Raw genomic sequence first — 22880 nt, 5'->3', positions numbered from 1 at the left:
CCCTGTTGCAGTCACCTGCTCTGTACCTTTTCGGTGGGTTATATTTCACCACCTGTCTCAGGCATGAGCCTGGGGCCTCTCTAAGCCAAAAAGCAGCTCTCCACACCCCTTCCTTTTAGCGCTGTCATGATCTTGCTTGGCTGGGATGGGATGTGCTTTTAAAGAGGGGCGTGTCTCGTCCCTTCTACGGGTGGAAATAGGTCTGGTTCAGCCTGGATCTGGCATTGTTAGAGCCGGGGACAGGAGGGCCGCCCAGGGCCCTTTAAGCATCTCCCCTCCTACCAAGCTAAGCTCCCCCCACGGCGTCTGATCCCGCCCCGGGGTCCCTGGCAGGTCCCGGATTGGTGGGGAGGGTTGGTCTCTTTGAAGCGTGGCTGCTGATCTAGGCTATTTGACGTGTTGATAGGGGAAGGGGAAGGTTTTTGTCTTACCGGGGCCGGTACTGCTGCCGCCGCCACCGCCCTGCTCAGCTCGGCAGCACTGCGGAGCTCGCCCCGCAGCCCCCGGAGCTCGCCTCCCTCCCTTTCCCCTCCCCCCTTACCCTACCCCACCCCGCCCGGCTCTCTCCCCCTGCAACCTCCTCCAAATGAGCGGTTCGCCCGCTGGATCTAACCCAAGGACATCGCAGAGCGGCGGAGGGGAGAGCGCACCGTCCCCAGCAGCAGCAGCGTGCCCGGCGCTCTCGCACCTGCCCGCGGCGGACCCCCTGCGCCAGGCGAACCGGCTCCCCATCAGGGTCCTGAAAATGCTCAGCGCCCACACCGGCCACCTCCTGCACCCGGAATACCTGCAGCCTCTCTCCTCCACGCCTGTCAGCCCCATCGAGGTCAGTCCCGGCCAGGGGGCCCCAGCCATTCTGCCTGCCCGGGGAGGGCGCAGCGCGCTGCCCCGGTGCCGCGCCTTTCTCCTCCTGCCCCGGGCAGGGATCGCACCCGGACCGGTCCCCGAGCCGCCTTGCCCAAGACCGCCCCGGTCCGCTCTGCTAATCGGAGCCGCTCCTCGTCCCTTCCCCGGTCCCTGACTGTGCCACGCAGCGCTGCCCTGGGGCAGGGCGCACAGTGCCTCCCCGAAGTGCGGTGCGCCTTTGCGCGCACACCCCGCAGCAGGGGATGGCACTATGCGCCCCGTCGCTTCCCTGGTTTCTATCCCTCTCTCGGCGCTAGGAAGCTCCGGGCTCCTGCGCCCTCCTGGGAGCACGCTGGGGAGGGTCGCCCCGCCCTGCGCCTCTCTGATCTCTCGGGGTCGGGCAGCCTGGGGGAGCCTAAGGAGTCCAGGCGACTCACACGGCACCGGGGTCCCTCTCCTCTGCCAGGTTTCCAAGCGAAGTTCCGGAGCGGGGCGGGTGGAAGGAGCAAACCCTCTTTACCCTGCCGGGGGTAGAGCAACAGGACGAGCCTGGGGCGAGCCTTCCCTTGGCGAGGATCCAAAGGAGAGAGACGGGGCTGGGGCTCCTCCTGGTGGGGACCAGCAGGGGCTGAGAACCCGGAGACCACCCACCCCAGTCTCTGCCCCGCTGGAGGGTGCCAATGGGGCTGTTACCCCCAGTCTCTCCCCTGGGCTGTGGGGGTCTGAGAGCGCCCCGGAGCTGAGCTCCCTCGTCTGCCCCTGGGCTGGGGGGCTGAGCCTTTCTCTCTCCCCAGCCTTGCGCCGGGGCTTAGCGGACACCCCCCCAGGGTCCCCCGGCTTTGGGGGGCTGTCTGCGCGAGGCTCGGAGTGAGCCGCAGGGTCTAAGCCCCGGCTCCCCGGAGCAGCATCACTGCGCCCCGGCTCATCTGCGCTCTGACCTCTCTCCCGCAGCTGGACGCTAAGAAGAGCCCGCTGGCGCTCCTGGCACAGACCTGCTCCCAGATCGGCAAGCCGGACCCGCCGCCTTCCTCCAAGCTCAACGCGGTGACCGCCAACGGGCTGCCCGGCGCGGACAAGGAGCCTGGGGCCCGCTCCAGCTCCTCCGCCCTCAAGCAGCTGGGCGGCGGCGGCGACTCCCCGGCCGAGGACAAGTCCAGCTTCAAGCCCTACTCCAAGGGCGGCGGGGACCCCCGCAAGGAGGCCGGCTCGGCGGGCGCGGGCCCCGGCGCGGACAAGGCAGGGTTCCGGGTGCCCAGCGCCACCTGCCCGCCCTTCCCGCCGCATGCGGCCGCCGCCTCCTCCCCGGGCGGCTCCCGGGGCAGCTCCCCGCAGCACGGAGACTGCAAGGGCCAGGAGGACAAGAAGGAGCCCGAGGCGGCGGCCAAGCCCAGCCCCGAAGCGGCGCCGGGGCCCGGAGGCAGCGGCTTGAGCCGGGCCGGCGGGGGCGCAGGGAGCGCAGAGACCGGGGCGCATGGCGAGGCCGCCTCGGGGCGCAAATCGGAGCCTCCGGCCCTGGCGCCCGCCGGCCACGTGGCCCCGGTGTCCCCCTACAAGCCGGGCCACTCCGTCTTCCCTCTGCCCCCTTCCAGCATCGGCTACCACGGGTCCATCGTTGGGGCTTACGCCGGCTACCCGTCCCAGTTCGTGCCCGGCCTGGATCCTACTAAAGCCGGCCTGGTGAGCAGCCAGCTGCCGGGGACCTTGGGCTTGCCCGGCAAGCCGCCCAGCTCCAGCCCGCTGACCGGGGCCTCCCCGCCCTCCTTCATGCAGGGATTATGCAGAGACCCCTATTGCTTGAGCTACCACAGCGCCTCGCACCTGGGCACCAGCAACTGCTCCAGCTGCGTGCACGACCCCGGCAGCCTGAAAAGCGGATACCCCCTGGTGTACCCCACACACCCCCTGCACTCCGTCCACACCACCCTGTCCTCCAGCGCCACCCCGAGCCTGCCCAGCCACCCCCTCTACACCTACGGCTTCATGCTCCAGAACGACCCCCTTCCCCACATATGCAACTGGGTGTCTGCCAGTGGACCCTGCGACAAGAGGTTTGCCACCTCAGAGGAACTGCTCACCCACCTACGGACCCACACGGCTCTGCCCGGGGCGGAGAAACTCTTGGCTGGCTACCCTACCTCTGGCCTTGGCTCTGCGGCATCCTGCCACCTCCACCTCCCACCCACCGCCCCAGGGAGCCCCAACACTTTACCGGGATCCCTGTCTTTGAGGAGCCCACACACTTTGGGACTAAACAGGTACCACCCTTATGGCAAGAGCCACTTGCCCACAGCCGGTGCCCTGCCAGTGCCCTCCTTGCCAGCAGCTGGAACCTACTACTCTCCATATGCGCTGTATGGCCAAAGACTAACTTCAGCTTCCGCGCTTGGATATCAGTAACTAAAGCACCCCCGTCTCCTCTCCCTCCCCCGCTCTCCTTCCCTTCCTTGGACTGTGTATTTATTTACTGTATGTTAGCTTAAAGCTGGGAATATTAAGTGCATTAATACACCAATGAATCAATGGTATGCAAAAAGTCTGTGTCTAAAAAAAAAAAAATCCTTTCCTTTGCAGGTGTGGGGCTTTTCTTTTTCCTTTGTTTCCCTTTTACTTCTTCTTTTGACATTTTATTTTATTTTGCCCCCTCCCCTCCCCAGGAAGTCCTTGCATGCCTCTTTTAACAAATACATTTTCCCTCCCTCGTTTTATCATTTTGAAATTCCGTTTCTCTTTGTTTGTACAGTTAACAGAGATGTAATTTTTTTTTTGTAATGTATTTTGGGGAAGGGGCAACGGCAGTGGGGAGGGAGGAAGGGCAGCTGGGAGAACATCTATGGCAGCGCTACCCCAGAGCTCTCTTCATCCCAAAATGTGGTACTGTCTGCAAAAGCCAAGGAGACCTACTGATCGGGACAGTGGGTGGACGCTCCCTGCTTCTTTCTATAGTTTGGAAAAGGACAAAGGAAGTGCCATACTGATTCAAACCAGTGGTCCTCCATCTAGTCCGGTATCCTGTCTCCTGCTCTCCCGTGCTTGGAAAATCTACCTTGCTTGCCAGCACCAGTGGGCTCCTGTACAAACCTATAACTAGTGTACCAGTCAGCCTGGTCTCTGGACTCCCCTGATAATACTGAAGGAGTCCACTGATGTCCTGGGATAAGGTGTAATGGCTGTGCCACTGCAAATGACTTGCTTTCGCTCGCTGACCCACCACAGGGCACCTGATCAAAATTAAAAGATGTGGATTACGAATTTGGTGTCCGTAACTCACTGATGGGGGCGGGGGAGAAGAGACCCTTCACAGCCGCAGAAATCGGAGAGAGCCGCCCTGCCTGGTACCAACTGGGTCGTTTAATCCAGCGCCCAGGGCCAAATCCATCTTGATCTGATGTCTACAGGCCCAGTCTACATACCAAAAACCCCCATCCCCAAACCCCAGCTTTTCTTGACCTACAGGAATGAACCATGAATGGGGTGCAGAGCCTGCCCCGCTCCCGTCCCCAGTCTAACACAGCAGGGAAGGCTGTGGATCATTTTGGGTGAATAGAGCTCCATCTTGGTAAGTCTTATTTTGTTAATAAATGAATACTTGGTTATATTCACCCTGTGGTGTGTTCTCTCTTGCATTTTCTCGCCCATCTCCCCCGCTTTCTTGTCTTTACACAAATCGCCTCCATTAGCCAGGCACTTCCTTTGCAGCAGCCAGAAGGTTTTCCATGAAAAGTGAGCCACAAATGATTTGGGGGAAGAAGGGAAAAGCCCAGAATGTTGTTGTAAATGTCACTCCTGAGTGCTGCGGCTTTTGTTCCCCGTAACGAATGGTGTTGGGTACAGTTTTTCTACAGGCAATACAAAAAATGAAGGGCAAGAGACTGTAACTGAAGAGGAATAAGAGAGCTGCAGAAGCAGCTGGTGGAGGGTTTTTTGAGGATGGGGTGGGGGGGGAGAGTTGGTGGAGGTGGAGGCTTGAAGGGTTACAGCACCATCTAGTGGCACAAAGAAGCCCCGTAGTGAGTTTATTTCTCTACCCCTTGCCCTACTTACACCTATTCTACCTGCATTGCAATTATGCACCTGGAAGAGAGCAAGTGGAGCTGCTGGCACTGCCTGTTTGCTCATCTGAGTAACGCCAGGTGCCAGGTATTGGGTATAACGGTACCTAGCAGCTACTGAGTACAAGTGATATGGCCCTAGACAGCATTTCACCAAATTTTTTGATCTCAGCAGCACTCCGAGTTAGAAAATTGTCCCCGCATTGCAGATGTTGGGCTGGGGGAGGTCGGGGTGAGAGTGTTTAGTCCTAAATTGACTAGACCAGTCCCTCCTGGAACTAGATAACTGAATCGAATGAGTCATGGAGTCCCAGGCCAGAAGGGATCATTGTGATCTAACACAGGCCATTGAACTTCTCCAGAACAATTCCTAGAGCATCAGGGTGTTAAGGATACCATTATTTCCATTCCTGGCCCAATTATAATGTCATCACTGGACAATATGGAGCTAACCGTGCAGAAAGGGATGTCTGGTACCTTGGTTCCTTATTAATATATATGCTTGTGTGGAGGTTTTGCTCATGTCATATCAAGCATGGTGGGAAGGGGTGGGAATGCTGTTAAGAACCAGGAGCAGCTGTGCAAAGATCCAAAGCCCCTCAGAGTTTCTCTAGCTATTCAATTCCAGATCATCTCTGTAACTGCAGCCATGAGAAGGAATTTATATATGGCTGGAAAAGCAACATAAATGGGAACCCATGCCTGTTCCTGTACCTAGCTCAGTGTCTCCCCTAAGGTAAATGTGAGTGCTGCCGAGAGTGATTTTTCTCCGATTGCCTTTTCACCATGCAGGCAGAGCGAATGAGAACAGGTTTGAAAAATGAGTCTGAAATCCGTATCCTTCCCATCCCCATCCTGCTTGGCAGAAAAGATTACAGGCCACCCAACAGCGTCTGTCTTCACAGTGCGCGCGCTGAGCTTGCCGCCGTCAAGCTTGGAGCGGTTTGCGAAATGGAAACCTGGGTTGTTTTGGAAGGAAAGGGACAAGGTGAACCACCTTGCCCTGGCTGGTTGGTGGGGATGGGAAGGCAACACCTACCGCTGCCCCCTCTTCCTGTGGTGGGGGGATGTTCTGCCCTTCCAGGGGGAGAGAGGCCTGTTTCTTATCTGATCTCTTCAGGTTTTTTGGCAGTAGTGGGATCTCCATAGGCACATCTATCTTGCTGCACCTAAAGTGTCTCTACCTGCAATGCACTCCCTCTGAGGGCTTTAATCCTGTTGCATAGGGGTGAATCATGGAATTAATTTTAGTTAATTACTCTCTCTAATATGTGTCTTGTGCCCTGCATTTAAATTCCTGGATGTTCCTCCAGCTGAATACAACATGCTTAAACGGAAGCTGCTAGCCAAATGCAATCTTTTTAAAAAAAATTCCACTATTCAGCCAAATTGTGCTTCAGGCAGCATGTGAGGGAGAGAGCACACAGAAGTGCACTTGAGATACGCTGGGGTGTGGCCAAGCTGTCATTCCCCCTGCTCCCTGGCCATAAGAGACTCCGGGCAGTTTCCCATGTCCTTATTCTAGGGAACATCACCACCGCTAGGCTGTTCAGGGACATCATGGTACCTTTGGGGCTCGGGAGACCCCAGACACACCCTGCCCTTCCTTACTGCCGGAGGTTTTAAATGTGCTTACAACAATTCAGGGGCAGGAGCTAGCTGAATAACAACAGTCCCAGGGGCTTCCTATCTGTAAAACTGGTGCAGTTCCCCCACCCTCCTTTGAGCTACATTGTCTTGCTAAGTCTTTGCCTAAGGAGCTGGGGAACTGCCCAGGTGAGAGGAAGCTGTAACTTGCCAACCACCAGTGCTGCAGGTAGAACTGCTCAGGGGACAATGACCCCAAGTCGGCACTTGGCCTTGCAGTCCTGTGCAATGTGTATGCTGTTACCATCAATGGGGGTTAGGTGTATGCACCGAGGCTGCAGGACAGAGTGGGTCTTTCCACCCTGCCCCATTCACCACAGTCCTTACCCCAAAGGATTTCCTGCTGCAGCTGCATTTCACAAGGCCAGGATGGTAACAGTTTAATGGGAGGCAAGGCTTCTCTTCTCTTTCCTTCTGCTCACATTTTCCCTTACACCCACTTTCCCTCAACTTGAGCCCTGACTACAGGTGAATAAATTGCCTGCTGGTTCTGCTTCCTTGCCTTCCCCAGCCTGATGACACAGAGGAGGCCCCAAGCCACTGGAAATAAAGGGGACTCTTAAAGAAGAGATTGTCATGGGCCCAGAAGGCTGGGCAGAGAGAAGGTGTGTCATGAGGGTGAGAGGCATTCCAGCCTGGCTCAGTTTCAGTGATGGGGCCTGGGTGCTGAGATATACAGCCTTGCCACTTTTCCTGATTGTTTTTTGTCATCTCTTGCTGCAGTCGGGGAAGGGTGAAGGAGGGCAAATCGTTTATCCGAGTTTTGATTTCAGATTAGCAAATTCCATGGTGTGCCTCTAAAGCACTTGAGAGAGACTACGCTGATGGCTGGAAGGAGACCCATGCTTTGCGCTAGGCATGGCCTGCAGCTGGACAAAGGTGCCTTCTTGAGAGCGGTGCAGCGGCGTGTGTGTGTGTGTGTGAGCCTACACCCCCAATCCTGCATATGCTGACCTTTACACACCAGAGCTGCTCCTTTGGGGGTAAGGCATTTGCAGGATCAAGACCTCTCCTTGCTGACCATGGTGCAGGGCTCATCTTTTCAGCAGAGCAGTCGCCTGAGCTTGGTCTGACTGTGGAGGTTTTCCCTGGATCTGGTGGGAGGTGGAGGAGTTGCTGGGGCTGTGCACGGTGAGCCATGTTGCTAATGATTTGTCAACGCCGTCTAATCATCATGCCTTGATGCCCCAGCAATGGGCATGTGCTATATGGTTAAATAATAAGGAAGCTGTGAGTATCTGAAGGAGGTGGGAGGAGGGTGTCTCTGAGCGGGAAAGGGCATGAAGGAGGAACGAACTGCTTTGTCTGAGCGTTTGCTCCATCATCTCGGGCACGGCACATGGTGGTGGTGTCTGACCATGTGCCTCTCCCTCCTGCCCCCTGTGGAACCCCCACAGGCACAGATTCGCATCTTCCAGGAGCCAGCAAAAACTGAAGAGTCCATGATCTTGCTAACCCTTTCTATGTCGAGCCACTGGGGTACCCCACTGATGGGGGCTTGCACAAAGCCCCAAGAGAGAAGGGGCTTCGTAATCCAGGGCTGGTGCCATCACAGGTTGTTACCACAGGTGTTTTATTCAATTGACTCTCCCCACAGTAACAAAAAGGTGCTTTAATTATCACCAGAGCCTGCAAGTGAAGGCACCATCCCATTTGCAGCAGATCTCATCACGGCAGGAGGGAGTGGGGCAATGAAAGGACCTAGAAGGTGCAAAGGCCAAATGATCCTCATGACTAGCACAACCGGCAGGAGAGTTCACCGCAGGACAAGGGAAAGGCTGGACTGACCGGGGTCCTGATTCAGAAAGGGATGTAAGCAAGCACTTAACTAACTCTAAGCAGGTGAGTTGTCTTTCTGAGGTCAATGGGGGCACATCAGGGCTGGCGGCAGGGAGGTTTGAAAGATCCGTCCTGTAGGAAGGACAAGCAGAGCTGCTTTATCTCCCTGCCAGAGCATTCCATTGCTTTAGGAATAATTTCCCAGGTTAATGGGATGGAGAGAGTGGGGCCAGATGGATTAGCCCTCTACAATGAAGTTGCCATTTTTCCTGGTTCCCTTGGAGATCTGCCCTTTGGGGGACACTAAGCCCCCACTTGAAAATGTAGCTGTCTTAAAGAGATCCTTCCCGAGTTTGGACTCCTCGTGCAATTAAACCGCTGGGGCACAGTTCCGATACACGCCAGGGTTGCAACTCTCTAAATTCCTTGGTCTTCTTGCAGGAAAATTCTCCATGGCAGTTGTTTCCTAAAGACTGCAGTACCTGCCCAGACTGTGTAAACACTGCAAAGTATCCTCTGATGCCAGTCAACACTCTGTGACTTTCTCTGCTAGGAAATGATTGTGTTGCCAACTCCCCATTGAATGTACGTCCTGGTTACTGCAGAATTCATCTTCTAATAAGAGCTCTGGGATGCACTTTATTAATTATTCTAACAATCTGCACTCCACGGTTTCAGTTTGATTTGATTTCATCCTGTCTTTCCGCAAAATATATGGCTGAGTGCATCGGATAATGTGTGGCTTAATTTAGAGTTGTATGGGTTTGAATTACCGTTTGCATAATGTGCTGTGCGTTACTGTGTGACATCATTTACACAGAGAAATGTACCTGGTTTCAAACTTATTCTGAAAGCAAAAACCACCTAAAGGCAACACAGTGAACCAAGGATGAGCTTTTCAAACCCAGACAGCAGTGGGTTTTGTTAGAGGGGGAAGGGGGGAGAATGTTGATAACACAGGTGGGTGTTAGGACATTGGTAAATGTATGTTTGGATCTGTATTGGCAGCAAGCAGCTCGCCTCATTATTGCATAACAACAACTTCTCCAGCTCGTCCTGAATTGCAGGAGACCTCCAGTGGTTGACTCTCAGTTGACCCTGCTCCCAGCTCTCTCCCATGAATGGCTATAATAACACCAGCTGTCCGTTACTCAAACTCTGACTGAGGAGGAAAAAGCACTGATTATCCAAATACAGTCATTAAAGGGGAAATGTGTTTTTAGGACTGTCAGAGTGATTAATGAGGGTTAGCAATCCTTGCAAATGCACTTGTTTAGTCTAACTGGCAGCCTCTATTTTCCTATTGATTTATTGCAGCAGTTGCTGAGGCCACAGCGTGTGTGTGGAAGGAGCCAGGACACTTCACAACTGTGTGCTATTTAAACAGAAAACATGCAAGATTTTGTTGCCGGGGCAGGGGGAGGAGGATCAAATGAAAGGCAGGGTGCGCTTTTGCTTTGACTCTGCCTCCGACCCAAAGCGAACAAAGGCAACATTATCCCTTGTGCTGGAAAAGGAGTGACTTGGACGCACATGCAGAGCAGTTCCTTATAAATATCCCCATTGGTAAAGGCTGAAGTCAAGCTGACCGCAGAATGATCTGCCCACCTAATAAATATGTGAATGAAAGGGGAAGGCGTATTTTTCTCTCTCTTCTGCACACGGATCCCTGGTGTTTTTCAGGTGAGGCAGCGGTGTCTGCCCACAAACACACACAGCATTTCAAAGGACAGAGCGGGGCACAAAGCTACGTGCCCCTCAAGAGCGTCCGACACACACATGCCAAGCGAAGGTCACAGGGGCATGCTGGGCAGAGGCGAGGGGGGGAAGACTAGGAGTTCAGAAAGAAGCTTTTCTTTTCTTTCCCGCCCCCCCGCCCCGCACGATTAGTCCTGGTGGAAGCAGCAGCCCTGGAGAATAAAGTCCTGCATTTATCCACAAAAGTGGGACAGGGTGGATAGTGCCAGCCCCATGCCAGGGTATCCCCAGTGCTGACCTAGAAAGGCTATTTCTAGGGGGCAGAGGGCAGATCAGTTGCCATGGCCCATTCAGCCCTCTACTGATGCTGCCAGGAGAGAGGACATTCGTGCTAGGCATCATGGTGTCTTTGTAGGCCAGCAAACCTCTGCCCGTTGCATTGACTTTTGGTTGCTAGACTCACGGGCCTAGATTTAACCTGGTGGCCTAAAGCTGATGCGAAGAAGCGCCATATATAACAAAATGAGGCACCCTGGAAATAACACGGTCAGGAGGGACATACTGTGGGTGGCCCGAGAGGAAATAAGACCCCTTGGATGCCGGGGTGCAAAGGGGCAGTGTTCCGTGCAAGTACCCAGAAGGTCAGCACGGCCCAGTGCCAGAGCTGCTGTAGTGAGCGTGTGTCCTTCGCCGAGCTGCGTTGGAGAAGTTGATGAAAAGCCGGGAGGTAGCAGAAGGAGTTGGGCTCCTAGGACCCCTGGTTACAGGGAGCAAAGCAGGTAACGTGGCAATGCTCAAGGGAGCCATGGCTGGGACAAACAAACAGGGAGGGGGGCTGTAACCACCAACATGTACATTGGGACTTGCTCAAAGGACAGTAATAAATCAGACACACAGAATTCTGTTCCTCCGTCATGGGGGGGGCTTAACTCGTTACCCTTAATGGGAGCCGTGCGTGCCCTGGGGAGAGGGGACTAGACCCTGTGGTTTGACGAGGTACAGGAGCATATTCCTGACAGTGCCACACCCACAGTGTCTGTTATAAAGGGTTAGATAATTTTATGGCCAATAATATTGTAGTTATACATGTGCTAAGATCAAGGCAATTGCATCTCATGCTTCAGGGCATAAGCTGATCAACTGCAGGAGACTAGAGAAAATCCCCACCCAAACCCACAGCATTGCTGATAAGGCTAGCTGGGCTCATCTTCAACCAAAACACCAACCACTGTCAGAGACAGGAGTCTGGACTAAATGGACCATTCATCTGGTCTGATAAAGGATTTTCTATGTTCCTAGGTGTTTAGGGGTTGAAAGGTCAGGGGGCGGGTGGGATACATGCCTGTGTTCTACTTGAGTCTGTAATTTGGAGTAAAATGGGATTCAAATATGCACAAACCCCTGCAGGACTGGATCTGTACAGAGCAAACCTGGGGAAACTGTAGGCAGGGCTGGGGTGGAGTGAAGTTCCATGCACTAAGCGCAGGGAGCGGGCACAGAGGAGAATTGGAAAGCAGTCAGAGTGAATTATTCAATGCCCAAGGGTTTGGGCGCAGCCCATTCCAGCTGCAAACACGGCATGTGGATGGAGAAGGAACTGCAAAGAGTAAGCCAGGGAAGAGCAGCAAAGAGAACTGGAAGGGACAGAGTCCAGAAGGCGGAGGTGAAGGAGCCATGAAGAGGAGGAAAACACAGAGCATGTAAGAAAGTTTCACCAAGGCTTATTGGGGAATGGCTACTGTCATTTCCTTGATTAAAATAGATTTATTAGACAGATTCTTGGCACGTGTAAATCAGCAGAGCTGCACTGAAGTCAATCGAATTGTGCCAATTTAAACCAGCTGGGGATTAGATCCATTGACTTGATAATGATAATAATAGCACTTAGCATCAGGTGATCTCACAGTGCTTTACAAAGGAAATCAGCATCATTATTCACAGTGCGCAGAAAGGGAAACTGAGGCCATGAAGTGATTTGGCCAGTGTCATCCATCGGGCCAGTAGCAGAGAGGAGAACATAACCCAATCCAGCGCCGTACCACTAGGTCACACTGCCTTGTCGATTTACACCAGCTAGGGATCTAGCCCATTGACTTCAGTGGAGCGATGCTGATTTACACCAATGGGGAGTCTGGCCCATTGTTCCTTTAGACGTTGCAAACACAGTCACATTACATGTGGAAAAAACAGCATTGTTATAAACAAGCATTTGTTAGGATATAAATCAATCTCAGGGTTACTGAAAAACAGCCTGCAGGACAGGTTAATCCATAATTGTCCACTCTGGGGTTACTTGCACCTTCCTCTGAAACATCAGGGACTAGCCCCTCCTGGAGATAGGAGACTGCACTAGACAGGCCATTGGTCTGACCTAGTATGGCAGTCCCTACAACAGATATCTGTCCTTTGATGCAGTCATTCAGCGGGTGGCAGTCTGGAAAATGCCATTGTCCAAAGGGTTAGCCTAAGAAGACATGGAGATAGCATTACCTGCCCTGTTTCTCTGCAGAACGTAACCTTGTTAGCTTTCATTCAGCTTTACACAGCAATGTTTGTAAGTGATATTGTTCATTATTGTGATGCATGGTTAATAGTTATCCCTCTGTTTACTATAATGACAAATAACTGAAGAGATGTAATTCCATATATACAAATATCTCCGCTAAATGCTCACTGGAGATCTCTGGGAGAGACATTCAGCTGACAGCTTGGTTTACAAAGTACTGTATAGTTCTTTAGCTTGATTCACAATAACAAACAGATTTCCACAGACCCTAGTATTTTCTAACATGGCATTTATGAAAACTATCCAGAGAAGCTTCGCCATGACTTCATACCACCTTAGAGCATGGGATCTGAGAAGCTAAACCAGGGCTTGCACACTACATAAACCTGGCAGATTTGGCCTCTGCAAAGATGTACTAACCTCAAAGACACCATTGTGTCATAGGCAGTTAGATGCTCTGGTGGTGGGGCCCGAGACAGAACTCTACTGAAGTTGCACCCGCTGACAGCCAAACTGAGCATTATCAGCCAAGCAAAGCAAGGCCCTACACTCAATTTGATGGCATGTCTCTGTTGGGATATTGGGATGTAATGCAATAACATTTGAATGCCACATCCAATTGGATCCAAAATTTTAAAGAATGTTCTAGGCATCAGTGGTTAGACCTCTGTTGATTTTGGTGAAAATCGGAGAACTGGAAGGAGGAAATGGAGGACATACAGAGCCCCTGGCATCTAGTTAGCAGTCAACAGCTTCAACGAGGTCTATAGTTGTGAATAGGTCAATGGCCTGGCTGCTGGTGCCATTAACACCAAAAGGGTAAACAACAGCCCCATCTCAGTAATGTCCATTCTCCCAATAGAGTTTAACATGCTGACACTCTGATTTATCTCCCAGAAAGAAAGAAAAGAAACAATAATGGAAGTGTGGGAGGAGAACGGGGAACCCCAGAATAGGAGGAGGGGGAAATGGGGGCACACAGACCCCTTGGTGGGGGTAGGGAGAATGGGGAACCCTGGTATGGAGGGAAAGGGGATATGGGGGACACACAGAGCCCCTGCCATGTGGCATAGATGGAAATGGGGGGGCACATAGAGCCCCTGCTTGGGGAATGAGGTTCACGTGAGGGCACAGAGAGGTCCTGGTTGGGTGGCAGGACAGGTGGTGCACAGGCAGCCAGATGGAGAGATGCCAGGAGCCCCTGGTGGGCACAAAGAGCCTGGCTGACAAGCTACAAAGCACACACCATCTAATAATTATTATTTATCTTACTGCAGCGCCCTGCAGCCCCAACGGAGACTGGAGCCACAGTGTGTCAGGCCGGAGTGAGTAAGCCCCTTCTTCAAGGAGCCTGGTGTCTCAGCAGAGGTGATGACCAATGGCAGGGAGGGGAAACGGGCCTGAAGAGGGGAAGGGACTTTCCCGGAGTCACAGTGCAGGGCAGCAGGAGAGCCGGGAATGGAACCTAGGTGTCCTGGTTCCTAGGCCAGCGGCTCACCCTCTGCACACGCTGCTTGCAGGGGTCAGGCTAGATGGTCAGAATGGTCCCTGCTGGCCTTATCAGCTATGAATCACTCACTAAGGAGATTTCACTCCTGCTCCTTCAAGAGCCAGTGATTCCCAGTGAGAATGCAAGGCTGTAGCTTTAAAGAAGCAAAGCCTGGTGGGATCCCGGCGGTAGATATAAGGCCTGCTTTCTGCCACCGGCTCCCTTCTGGGCAGGTTCTGCTGCTGGGGGACCAGGGGAGGGAACCTGGGAAGGCAGTGCTGAGTCTGGAGCCTTCATAGCTTTTATTTGCTTTTCCTCTTTTTTGTTTGTTTGTTTGTTTTGTAAGAGCAAAATTCTTGGCTTCTTTTGTGTGCTACAACTGCTGAGTTTGCCCTTCCTGCTTCCTTTACCTCTCTCCCTAAAGCACCCATAGTCTATGATTTTAATTTTTGTGGGGGGGGAGAAAGGAACAAACTTTCTTACGGTGGCTGGTCGTTTGTTGTGGGAGAGTGGGCGAATCCAGCTATTTATTTGCTGCCAGGGCTTTCCTGCTATCTGACCGCACCTGTTTTATGAGTGGCTGTAATGCATGCAATGGAGGGGCCGGCAGAGGTAATAATTAATGGGTCAGTGGTAGGTAGGGGGCTGACAGACTGTCCACCTTACCTACAAATATCAGATTGCTGGATGCAGAGCCAGCCATGCCGATGAGAGCCATGTGTTTACTAGCGCTCATAAAAGTGACTAATTGTTTCTGCTGAAGTGATTGTTACCTTTGTAGCTTCTCATTCCAATTATCTGCACAGTTTCAGTGACGTCTGTTGGTCTGGAAAAGAAAAGAATCCAGGTTCTTCCACCCCCCCAAGGTAGAAAGAGTCATGAGTAAACTGCTAATTTGTCACAGACACAAGCTGATCTAATGCTTTAAGAGTGTTGTTGCCCTCCCTAGAAAGTGAAGCTCTGGCCTTGCAGGGGTGGGAATGGAAAGTTTTTATCACTGCAGCCCTTTGGGAAAGTGACTTGAAAAGAACTTCAACCCCACTTTGGGTTGCAGATCCTTTTTTTAGGTGATGACTGAATTGTACATTGGAAATGTTTTCTTGGCGTCTGTCTCACTAACGCTTCCAGCTGTACAAACGTATTGTGTGCTCGCGCCATAGCGTCAGAATGCTACTCGTCTTCATCTGCATTGATAATTTCTGAAGGTTAATGGCACAGAGAGAGAACAGGATCCCGCTGTCCTTTCGAATTCATTCTGGGGGCAATCAGTTGTGACTCGGTAATTCAGGCTTCATCCATATTTCTGTTATAAGCCCTATTTTCACCTCCCTCTCTAGCCCTCTATTGGAGTAATCTGAGAGAGAGAAGGTAGGTGAGGTGATCTCTTGTACTGGACCATCTTCTGTTGGTAGAAGGGAACAGCAGTGATACATATATATGTTCTTAGTTTTGCCGAAGGTAATACTTAAAATAGGAGATGTACCATGTTGCCAACTTGTGTGATGCTTGGTGTTTTCCTTAAAGCTCTGGCTTGGAGAGCTATGTTCTTTCCCAAGAATCTCAGCTCCTTTTTTGGTAAAGGACATCTCTAGCCCTTGTGGTTGCAGAGACAAGCTTGAAAACCTACATTATTCTTTTAAATCTCTTGATTTTGGGGGTGGGGAGGCAGACTCATGACTTTAGAATGCTTGGGATGGGCAATACTGCAACAAGAAGAATTGTTTTAATGGAGATTTGATAAGTGCTGGTTTTCTGTAGCTCATCCACTCCCTCTCCAAGCAGCTCATCCCTCATGTTCTCTCCCCTTCCGTATCCCTCCTTGTCCTGCTCACCCCTGTGTCAGCCAGGTTTTATTTACCATTGTAGATGTCAGATGAATGGTGCAGGCACATGAACCTGTGTGAAGATGTGAACGGTGGCAGCGGGAGAGGCAGGGGATGAGCTAACGAAATGCAGTCAGATTGCTGGAGGGGCATGCCATGCTGTCACCAGGGAATGGAAACACTCTGCGGAGTGGGCAGGGGCTGGCTATGGAGAAGGAACTCAAGGGGAGCCTTGACAGCAGCCGTGGAAACACCTGGTCCTCATGCGTGGTGTTGTTTGTTCCCAAGTCAGTCTATTATGGAAGGCTTTAGCCCAGTTACCAAACATGGGTCTGGTCCGGTCTGAGCAATGAATTGGAGCCGAGAGTGCCACTCTCTGCTGACAGCAGTTTAAATCGGAAGTATACACACTGATGTCAGTGGAGTGAGTCTGTAAGTCTCTAAGCTCAGGAGCCATCTCTTTGTTATACACATGTACAGTGCCTAGCACACTGCGGCTGGGGCCTCCAGGTGCCACCGCAATATGAACAACCCCTAAGAGACTTATTACTAGTGCAAAACCAGCGTGAACAAGAGGAGAATCACATCAGGGGTCAGTTGTCTCACCACCAGGTTCCCCAGATTTCCTGTGCAGCTGGGGCAAAGCCACACCGTGCTAGCACGGCCGTGTGGTAATGGTGACCCAGCCAGCGCCTGTTCACGCACATCCGTGCAAGGTGACGTGCCAGCCGCTATCTCCCTGGCCCCTTGATTTTTGTCATTAGTATCTAAAACAGGAGCCACCCCTGCTGGAGAGAACAGAGGAGGAAGCCATCTCGCTCCATTATCCCTTTACAAAGACAATTCCTCATGTCCCGCACTGGTCAGCTCAGCCGGACTCCCCTGCCAATCACTCTCCGTGCAGCCCCCTCTCTCTGCATTGCCGCTGAGCTCGAGAGGTGTATCCTGTTCCCCCCACCTTCGCCGACCCTCCCTTTGTTTCAATGAACAGCCCTTTTATCTATTCTGTAGGTACAAATGAAGCTGTCAAATGTGATCAGGCCCTTGATATGACAGGTTGTGGGAGTCAGGGCCCCTTGAACAGAGCGGGCTTGTCTGTCAGAGCTGCCTGACACGCTGCATAATGGCCAGATTGATGAGACTCTGAAAGTAAGGCCCGGTGCGTTTTCAACTCTATTTTGGGTGAAAACACTTCTTGAAAGATCTTGAAAGGAGCTGGCAGTTTAGTAGTTCGAATGATTAATGAGCACTGGCTCTGCTGGGTGGATTTCTCTCTCCATGCCAGCAGCAGGCCCTCTTCCAACAGGCCAAAACATGCTGCAGCCCCCCTCCTCCCCCCCGCACACAACGCCCCCCCTTGTTTTCCCGGAAATGACACTAAAGCGACAGGCCCCGCATATGGAAAAAGTTAAATATAAATTACTGCTGAAAGAGGCCTCGCTGAGCCACATTAGTTAAAGATGTTTATGGATTCAGAAACACGGGCCTGCATATGTATTTAGAGATGATAAATGTGATTCAATAAGTAAAGAATTTCTCTGTGGGCTCAGGCAGAACCCGGGGCGGCTCAGCCGCTGGTTAGGTCTCTGACTGACTCTGCCACTGCAGCTCCATAAATCTGGGAGACAGGCTGGGTTTATTTTTTCCTTCCCCTTTTAGGTAGGTCTGGGTTTATTTATTTATTTACTTCAGCGCCAAACAAAATAACTTCATCGAGAGAAGGGTTCCGGCTCCCCGTCCTCAGCCCGCAGGCGTGTAGCCGCGCTCTGCGCCTGTCTCTCTCTCTCTCCTTGTGCGCCTGTGTTGCCATGCCTCTGACTTGCTGTCTGCCTTTCCTTCTCTCCTTCTGCTTCTGCTGCTGACTGTCTTTCAGTGGGAGTGCATCTCTGTGCATTTATGAGTCTTTATTTCTCTCTCTTTTTTAACTCCGATTCATTTAATTGTACTTCACTTTTAAATATTAAAGTACCAAGGCCAGATCCTGTCCAGGTGCTGAGCACCCTGGATTCCCAGCAGCTTGGGTGGGCATAGAAGGTTCTCAGCAGCTTGCAAGATCATGCCCTAATGAGACGGGTGCTAATCCTGGGGGCAGACCTGCTGCAGGCACCGTAATCAGGACATTAGCAGAGCATATGGCATAAGCCAGTACCAGTGTCGCCAGCTCTTGCAAGTGCAGTGTGAGTCTCACAATACGTGGTATTGCTCGCAGTGCTCCAGCCCCTGGCAGCATGAGATTCCATGGAATCCCTGCTTTCATTCCCAAAAAAAGCGTCTAGCCCTCAGAGTTGCCGAGTAAAGCTTGAAAATGTGACTCGAGAGTCATCTTAAAGCTCAGAAAGCAAACAGGAAGAGCCCAGAACGTATTTGTTTGACTTAAAAATCATGAGGGTTTTTTTTGTTTAATCTCCGGACATTTTTTAGGCCTGAGGCGTGGTTTTGGCATGTCTGGGGTCAGCAATACTGCAGTGCCCTAGCTTCCATCCCTATGGCTCAGCTGAGGGGCTTGCTCCTGCCAGTGCTGCCCCTGTGGAGTGGCTGCCTGCTCCCCTTCTTCCCTTCAGAGGCTTTGCTGATGTGACTTGGGTAGCAGGACTGATCTCTAGCATAGGTTGGTGCCTGCATGGGCTCTGCATCACCCTCCAAGCTGACTCTGGAGCAGCTGTGCTGGCTGGAGAGAGCTTCCACTGCCCCAGTGGAGCGCTGCTCATGCATCCACGTCAGAGTTTCCCCTTGAGCCTCCCCAGCCACTTCCCAGCACGACTCTCACCCCTGGGGAAGGTCCATACCAGCTGGAGCAGTGTCTGCTGCTTGCTGCAGGATGGGGAGGAGCAGCAAATTTTCGGGGACGGGTGTGCGTGTTTGAAACTCTTTTTAAATTGGGTTGGTGCCCGAGAGCGATGCAAGTTCAACGCTCTGCAGACTGAAGGCCTTGTTTACCCACAGGACACAGACAGCATGGGCATCAGCAGGGCACCACCCCAAAAGAGGATTGGGCTGAAGGCACTGCTGCAAAGAAGGAGTGGGGCCAAGCCTTGGTGAGTATTTGATCCATGAGGCTTCCCGTCACCTGAGTTTCCAGGGTGGAGCTTTCTGATAGCAGCCCTGGCGTGTCATAGAGAGCAGGAGCAGCCCCACGCAGTGCAAGATGGGAATGCCCCCATACCAGGGTGCAGGGATAGCCCTTCAGGGAGACAGGCTGTCCCCTAGTACCGCATCGTTGGTGACTGTTATGACGGGAGCATCTCAAGGTGCTCACAGAAGGTCCAAAGTCAAAGCAGCTGCATGTGTGCTGCCCGTGGAGTGAAAACCTTCTTACCCAAGTCCCTAGCAGAGTGAGGAGAACAAGAAGAGATGAGCCCAAGTTGCAATGTGGATCCTGACCCGAACTCTCCCAGGGCTGCTTTGATCTAGGGTTTTGGTTTGGTCCATTACAGATGGAGATTTGGATCTTGCTCCAAAGTCCACCAGGGCAGAGATCCCATCTCTAGTGTAAACCCATTATCCTTACAACCTCCCATTTAGCCTGCCCCTCCCAGGTGGCCTCACTCCCCTCAGGCCAACAGCATGCCTGTCCAGCAGTGTGTGTTCTGCGCAGTAATCCCCTTCTCAAAGGCCACTTGCATGATGTGATTCCCCTTCCCTGGGCTCTCCAGTTACTTTCCCCAGACAGCTGAGCTCTTTGTAGTGACCGGACCCTTCAAAATTGTCACAGAGTGATTAATGACCAACAACCTTGAAATTGCCCTGATTGCCAGTTTGGGTATTGTTGGCCTGACGCTTAATGAGTTCAGACAGACTTTTGCAAACCACTTTACTCGGGCAGCTGTTTAGTCTCATAGCTTCAGATTCTGGTGGAGTGAGGCGGGAAAGAGGGGGAAAAACACACATACACCACCCCACCCCATGCACTCTATCCACCTGAGCCTGCCCCAGGAAGGACTTGGAAGGTGGGTCACACATAGGGTATGGATACCAACTCTTGCTAAGCAGTGGGCAGTTGTGCAATAAACTCCAATCAGTGAGGCTACTTGTAGGTGAGTGAGGATGGTAGAATCTTCCCCTATATTTATATGTATGTGCTGAAACAGAGGTAATCAAACCCCATGCTTCAGAGCATAAGTAAACCGATTATTGTGGGGACAGGAAGACATTCCCACCCTCCCTTCGCCCCCCATACAGCATTGCATAGCCAGCCAGAGGCATTGTAGGGCAGTTTTGCCTTCCACTGAAGCATAAGGTGTTGGCTGCTGCTGGGGGCAGGACACAAGACTCAAAGGCGCAATTGTGTGTCCTGGGGCATCCATTCCTGTGTTCCTCAGTGCAAGTGGTGATGCAGGATTTCACTGAATGGTTTGAAACTTTTTCTCCTCTTGCTGCAACTGCCACTTCCCTGGAAGCAGCAAGGGAGCCGAAAGAGGGTAACTGAATTCCTTAGGTCCAGTTCTCAGTTATGCGACAGCCTCTCTGCCCCACACTGTCAGCATAGAGGGGCCTTTAAGTGGCTCGATATGGCCCGCCGGAGATTGGTGCTTATGCTGGGGCCTTCCGGGCTGGCATACAGCTGGTGTAAGGGCTCTGCAGTGGCCTTGTTCCCAGCCCCCCGGTGTACAAGACATGTTGGGGCCATGTCATCGGTAAGGCGAGGGCATGGCCAGAGTGCATTGCATCACGGCCGTTCCTGATTTCCAAGGTCTTGAGAAGCAGGGTGTAAGTTCGAGCTGCCCTGATGCTGCTTTAACATACACCAAGTGGCAGGCAGGCCCTGAAAGGCCATGGACTACAAGGAATGCAAAGTTGGTTTAAAGCCACCTTACTCCCAAGTGCAGCGACAGAGTAACTGCAAATCAGGCCCCTTGCCTTGTCAGCCAGGCTTCTCAGTGCAGAACTCAACGGCAAACAGCATTTCCAATGGGTCAGATTCTTATTGGGCATTTTACTTCCAGCAACATTCCTCTGTCCTAGGCTGATTCATTAGCAGCGTTTTGGATCGTCACAGAGGCATCTAATGAGGGCCAAGTTTATTGCTGTTTGATTTTTCTGTTAAAACAATACAATAAAATAAATGCATTTGGAAATCTGGTATGTGTTTGTACATGTTAGATTTATTGCTCTGGAGTCTTCCAGAGGGACATGGCCTTTCATTCCCTTCCTTATGGAACAGATCATATTGCAGAGTTTAAAGGACTCTGGAGCTATGATTTATTTGCAGGGAAAAAACTAGGGAAATCCAACTCTCCACTGCCTGGGTCAGATCATCCATTAACTCCGCAGCCAACGGAATGTAGCTGTGTGTGCATCCTCCATTTATTATCTTCTGTAGCTGGTATTATATTCTAAATAAAGCACACAGATTCTGTTGATCTCTGACCTCGGCTTCAGCACCTCTGCGAGGCTTCCCTGGCCCTTCTTGGAATTCCAGAAATAAACCAGCATCCTAGGAGGTTTTTCTTCGCATCTGAAAAGCAACTCACCATGATGGGAGAACTGCAAGCGCCCTTGGCTGTGGTCTCCATCTCCACATCTCCACATCAGCTGCCAACACTGCTTCCTTTCCCGACCGCGCTGCACAGAGCTGGGTTAAGTCGCTTTGTGTCACTCGGCTGCTTGATTAAGAGCAGAGACCCGGGTTTCTGTCTCTAGGCTTGGCTTTTAAATGCATGCCACCAGCCGCCCTTTCCTTTCTAGGAAGCTCCCTCCCAGCCCTGCATTTACACAGCCGCACAGGAGAGAGAGTGCGGCTGCTTGGATTAAAGTCAGCGTTCATGCTCAAAACCTTTTTTCCATGCATTTCCAAACTAACCAGTCCATCGCCTGTTCCAGTTCCCCAGCCTAACCCTCTGACAAGAGAGGATTATGTGATTGAGCTCGTCAGTCAGAATGACGGCAACATGAATGCAAGCGTCGTGTAACAAAGCACTGATCGGGAGGGTGGCTGTTATTGCAGCTGGCCCTGAATCATTCTTTTATTCGCATCTGATCAGAAGTGAAATTCATTTTTGTCACTGATTCAGCCAGCTTCTCTAATCCTCCAAGCTCTGCTGGGCTGAAATGACCGGAGCAGGGCAGCCTGCCTTTGCTCGGAAAGGCCATTTCCCTAGTAAAGCAACAGCCAACACACACTAAACTGAGATAGCAGCATCGAGGAGAGCTCATAAATGACGGTGCTGCTGCAGCATGGCCAGTGGTTCCTGGGCAAGAGGAACCAGGGACTCTTTCAGTTCCAGCGGAGTGACCGTGTCACAGATCCAAAGCTCGCCCAGCAACTTCACAGTTGGCACTCTGCTGCCTGCCATGCAGGAATGCAGGGGTTAGAACTCAGATCCGCCTGCTCCCAAAGCCCCCTGAGCTACAGAAAACTCTCCATTAGCTGTTAGCAATATCGGGCAAATGATACACAGTTGAGCAGTTCGGATTCTATCCAGTAGAGGGCAGGGGTATGCTGATGCCATGGACTCTTCTTTAACTAACTGGGGTAGAAGCAAACAAGTTTTTTAAACTAGCGTAAATGGTGAATTTTCTGTATCTTGATGTCTTTAAACCATGATTCGAGGACTTCATAACTCAGCAGAGGTTAGGGGTCTATTTCAGGAGTGGGTGGGTGAGGTTCTGTAGCCTGAAATGTGCAGGAGGTCAGACTAGATGATCACAATGGTCCCTTCTGACCTTAAGGACTATGAATGTCAGTTGGAGTTGATCAATGTTACCCAAGCTAGCACTGGAGGGAGCTTATGTTAAAGCATTCACAGTTTGGATAAAGGAACTATCTTGGAACCTCTCCAGACAGCAAATCTCTCAAGAAAAAGCTTCCAGTGGGATCCCTAGGTTTTTCTGTTCCCAGCCTGGGTGGACATCCCATGGCACTCTGGAGATTCCCCTTTGTACTCCTAGAAGTGCAGAGGCAGCAGCAAAAATGAAAAATAATTTTGCACCAAGCACTACAAACTTTCTCCAAAAAGGGTTGATTCAAGTTTCTGGCGCAGGTTTGGGCCAGTTCTTACTATGTCCAAATTACATTGCCCCATCACTCACCATACCGTGTCTCG

The 22880-nt window shown here is 52.0% G+C and overlaps 1 protein-coding gene across 3 annotated transcripts; it reads left to right on the top strand.

Annotated features, from left to right (window-relative positions):
• The first annotated feature begins 221 nt into the window (after positions 1-221).
• On the top strand, positions 222-9953 carry ZNF703 (zinc finger protein 703). Of its 3 annotated transcripts, XR_005223469.2 has the most exons (6): positions 222-826; positions 1798-4402; positions 7316-7525; positions 8169-8384; positions 8763-8906; positions 9639-9953. XR_005223469.2 is itself a non-coding variant. In XM_037886437.2 (2 exons), exons 1-2 carry the CDS (start codon positions 587-589, stop codon positions 3241-3243), a joined length of 1686 nt encoding a protein of 561 aa, XP_037742365.1. In that variant the 5' UTR covers positions 222-586; the 3' UTR covers positions 3244-4445. The 3 variants fall into 3 exon arrangements, 1 of the variants encoding a protein (XP_037742365.1); XR_006287595.1 differs by lacking the exon at positions 8763-8906 and having other exon boundaries at positions 9639-9923; XM_037886437.2 differs by lacking the exons at positions 7316-7525; positions 8169-8384; positions 8763-8906; positions 9639-9953 and having other exon boundaries at positions 1798-4445.
• The last annotated feature ends 12927 nt before the right edge of the window (positions 9954-22880 follow it).

The sequence above is a fragment of the Chelonia mydas genome, chromosome 26, assembly GCF_015237465.2.
Source record: "Chelonia mydas isolate rCheMyd1 chromosome 26, rCheMyd1.pri.v2, whole genome shotgun sequence".
Taxonomy (NCBI): Eukaryota; Metazoa; Chordata; order Testudines; family Cheloniidae; genus Chelonia; species Chelonia mydas.
The sequence above is the reverse complement of the archived record's forward strand: the minus strand, read 5'-3'. Positions and strand labels throughout refer to the sequence as shown.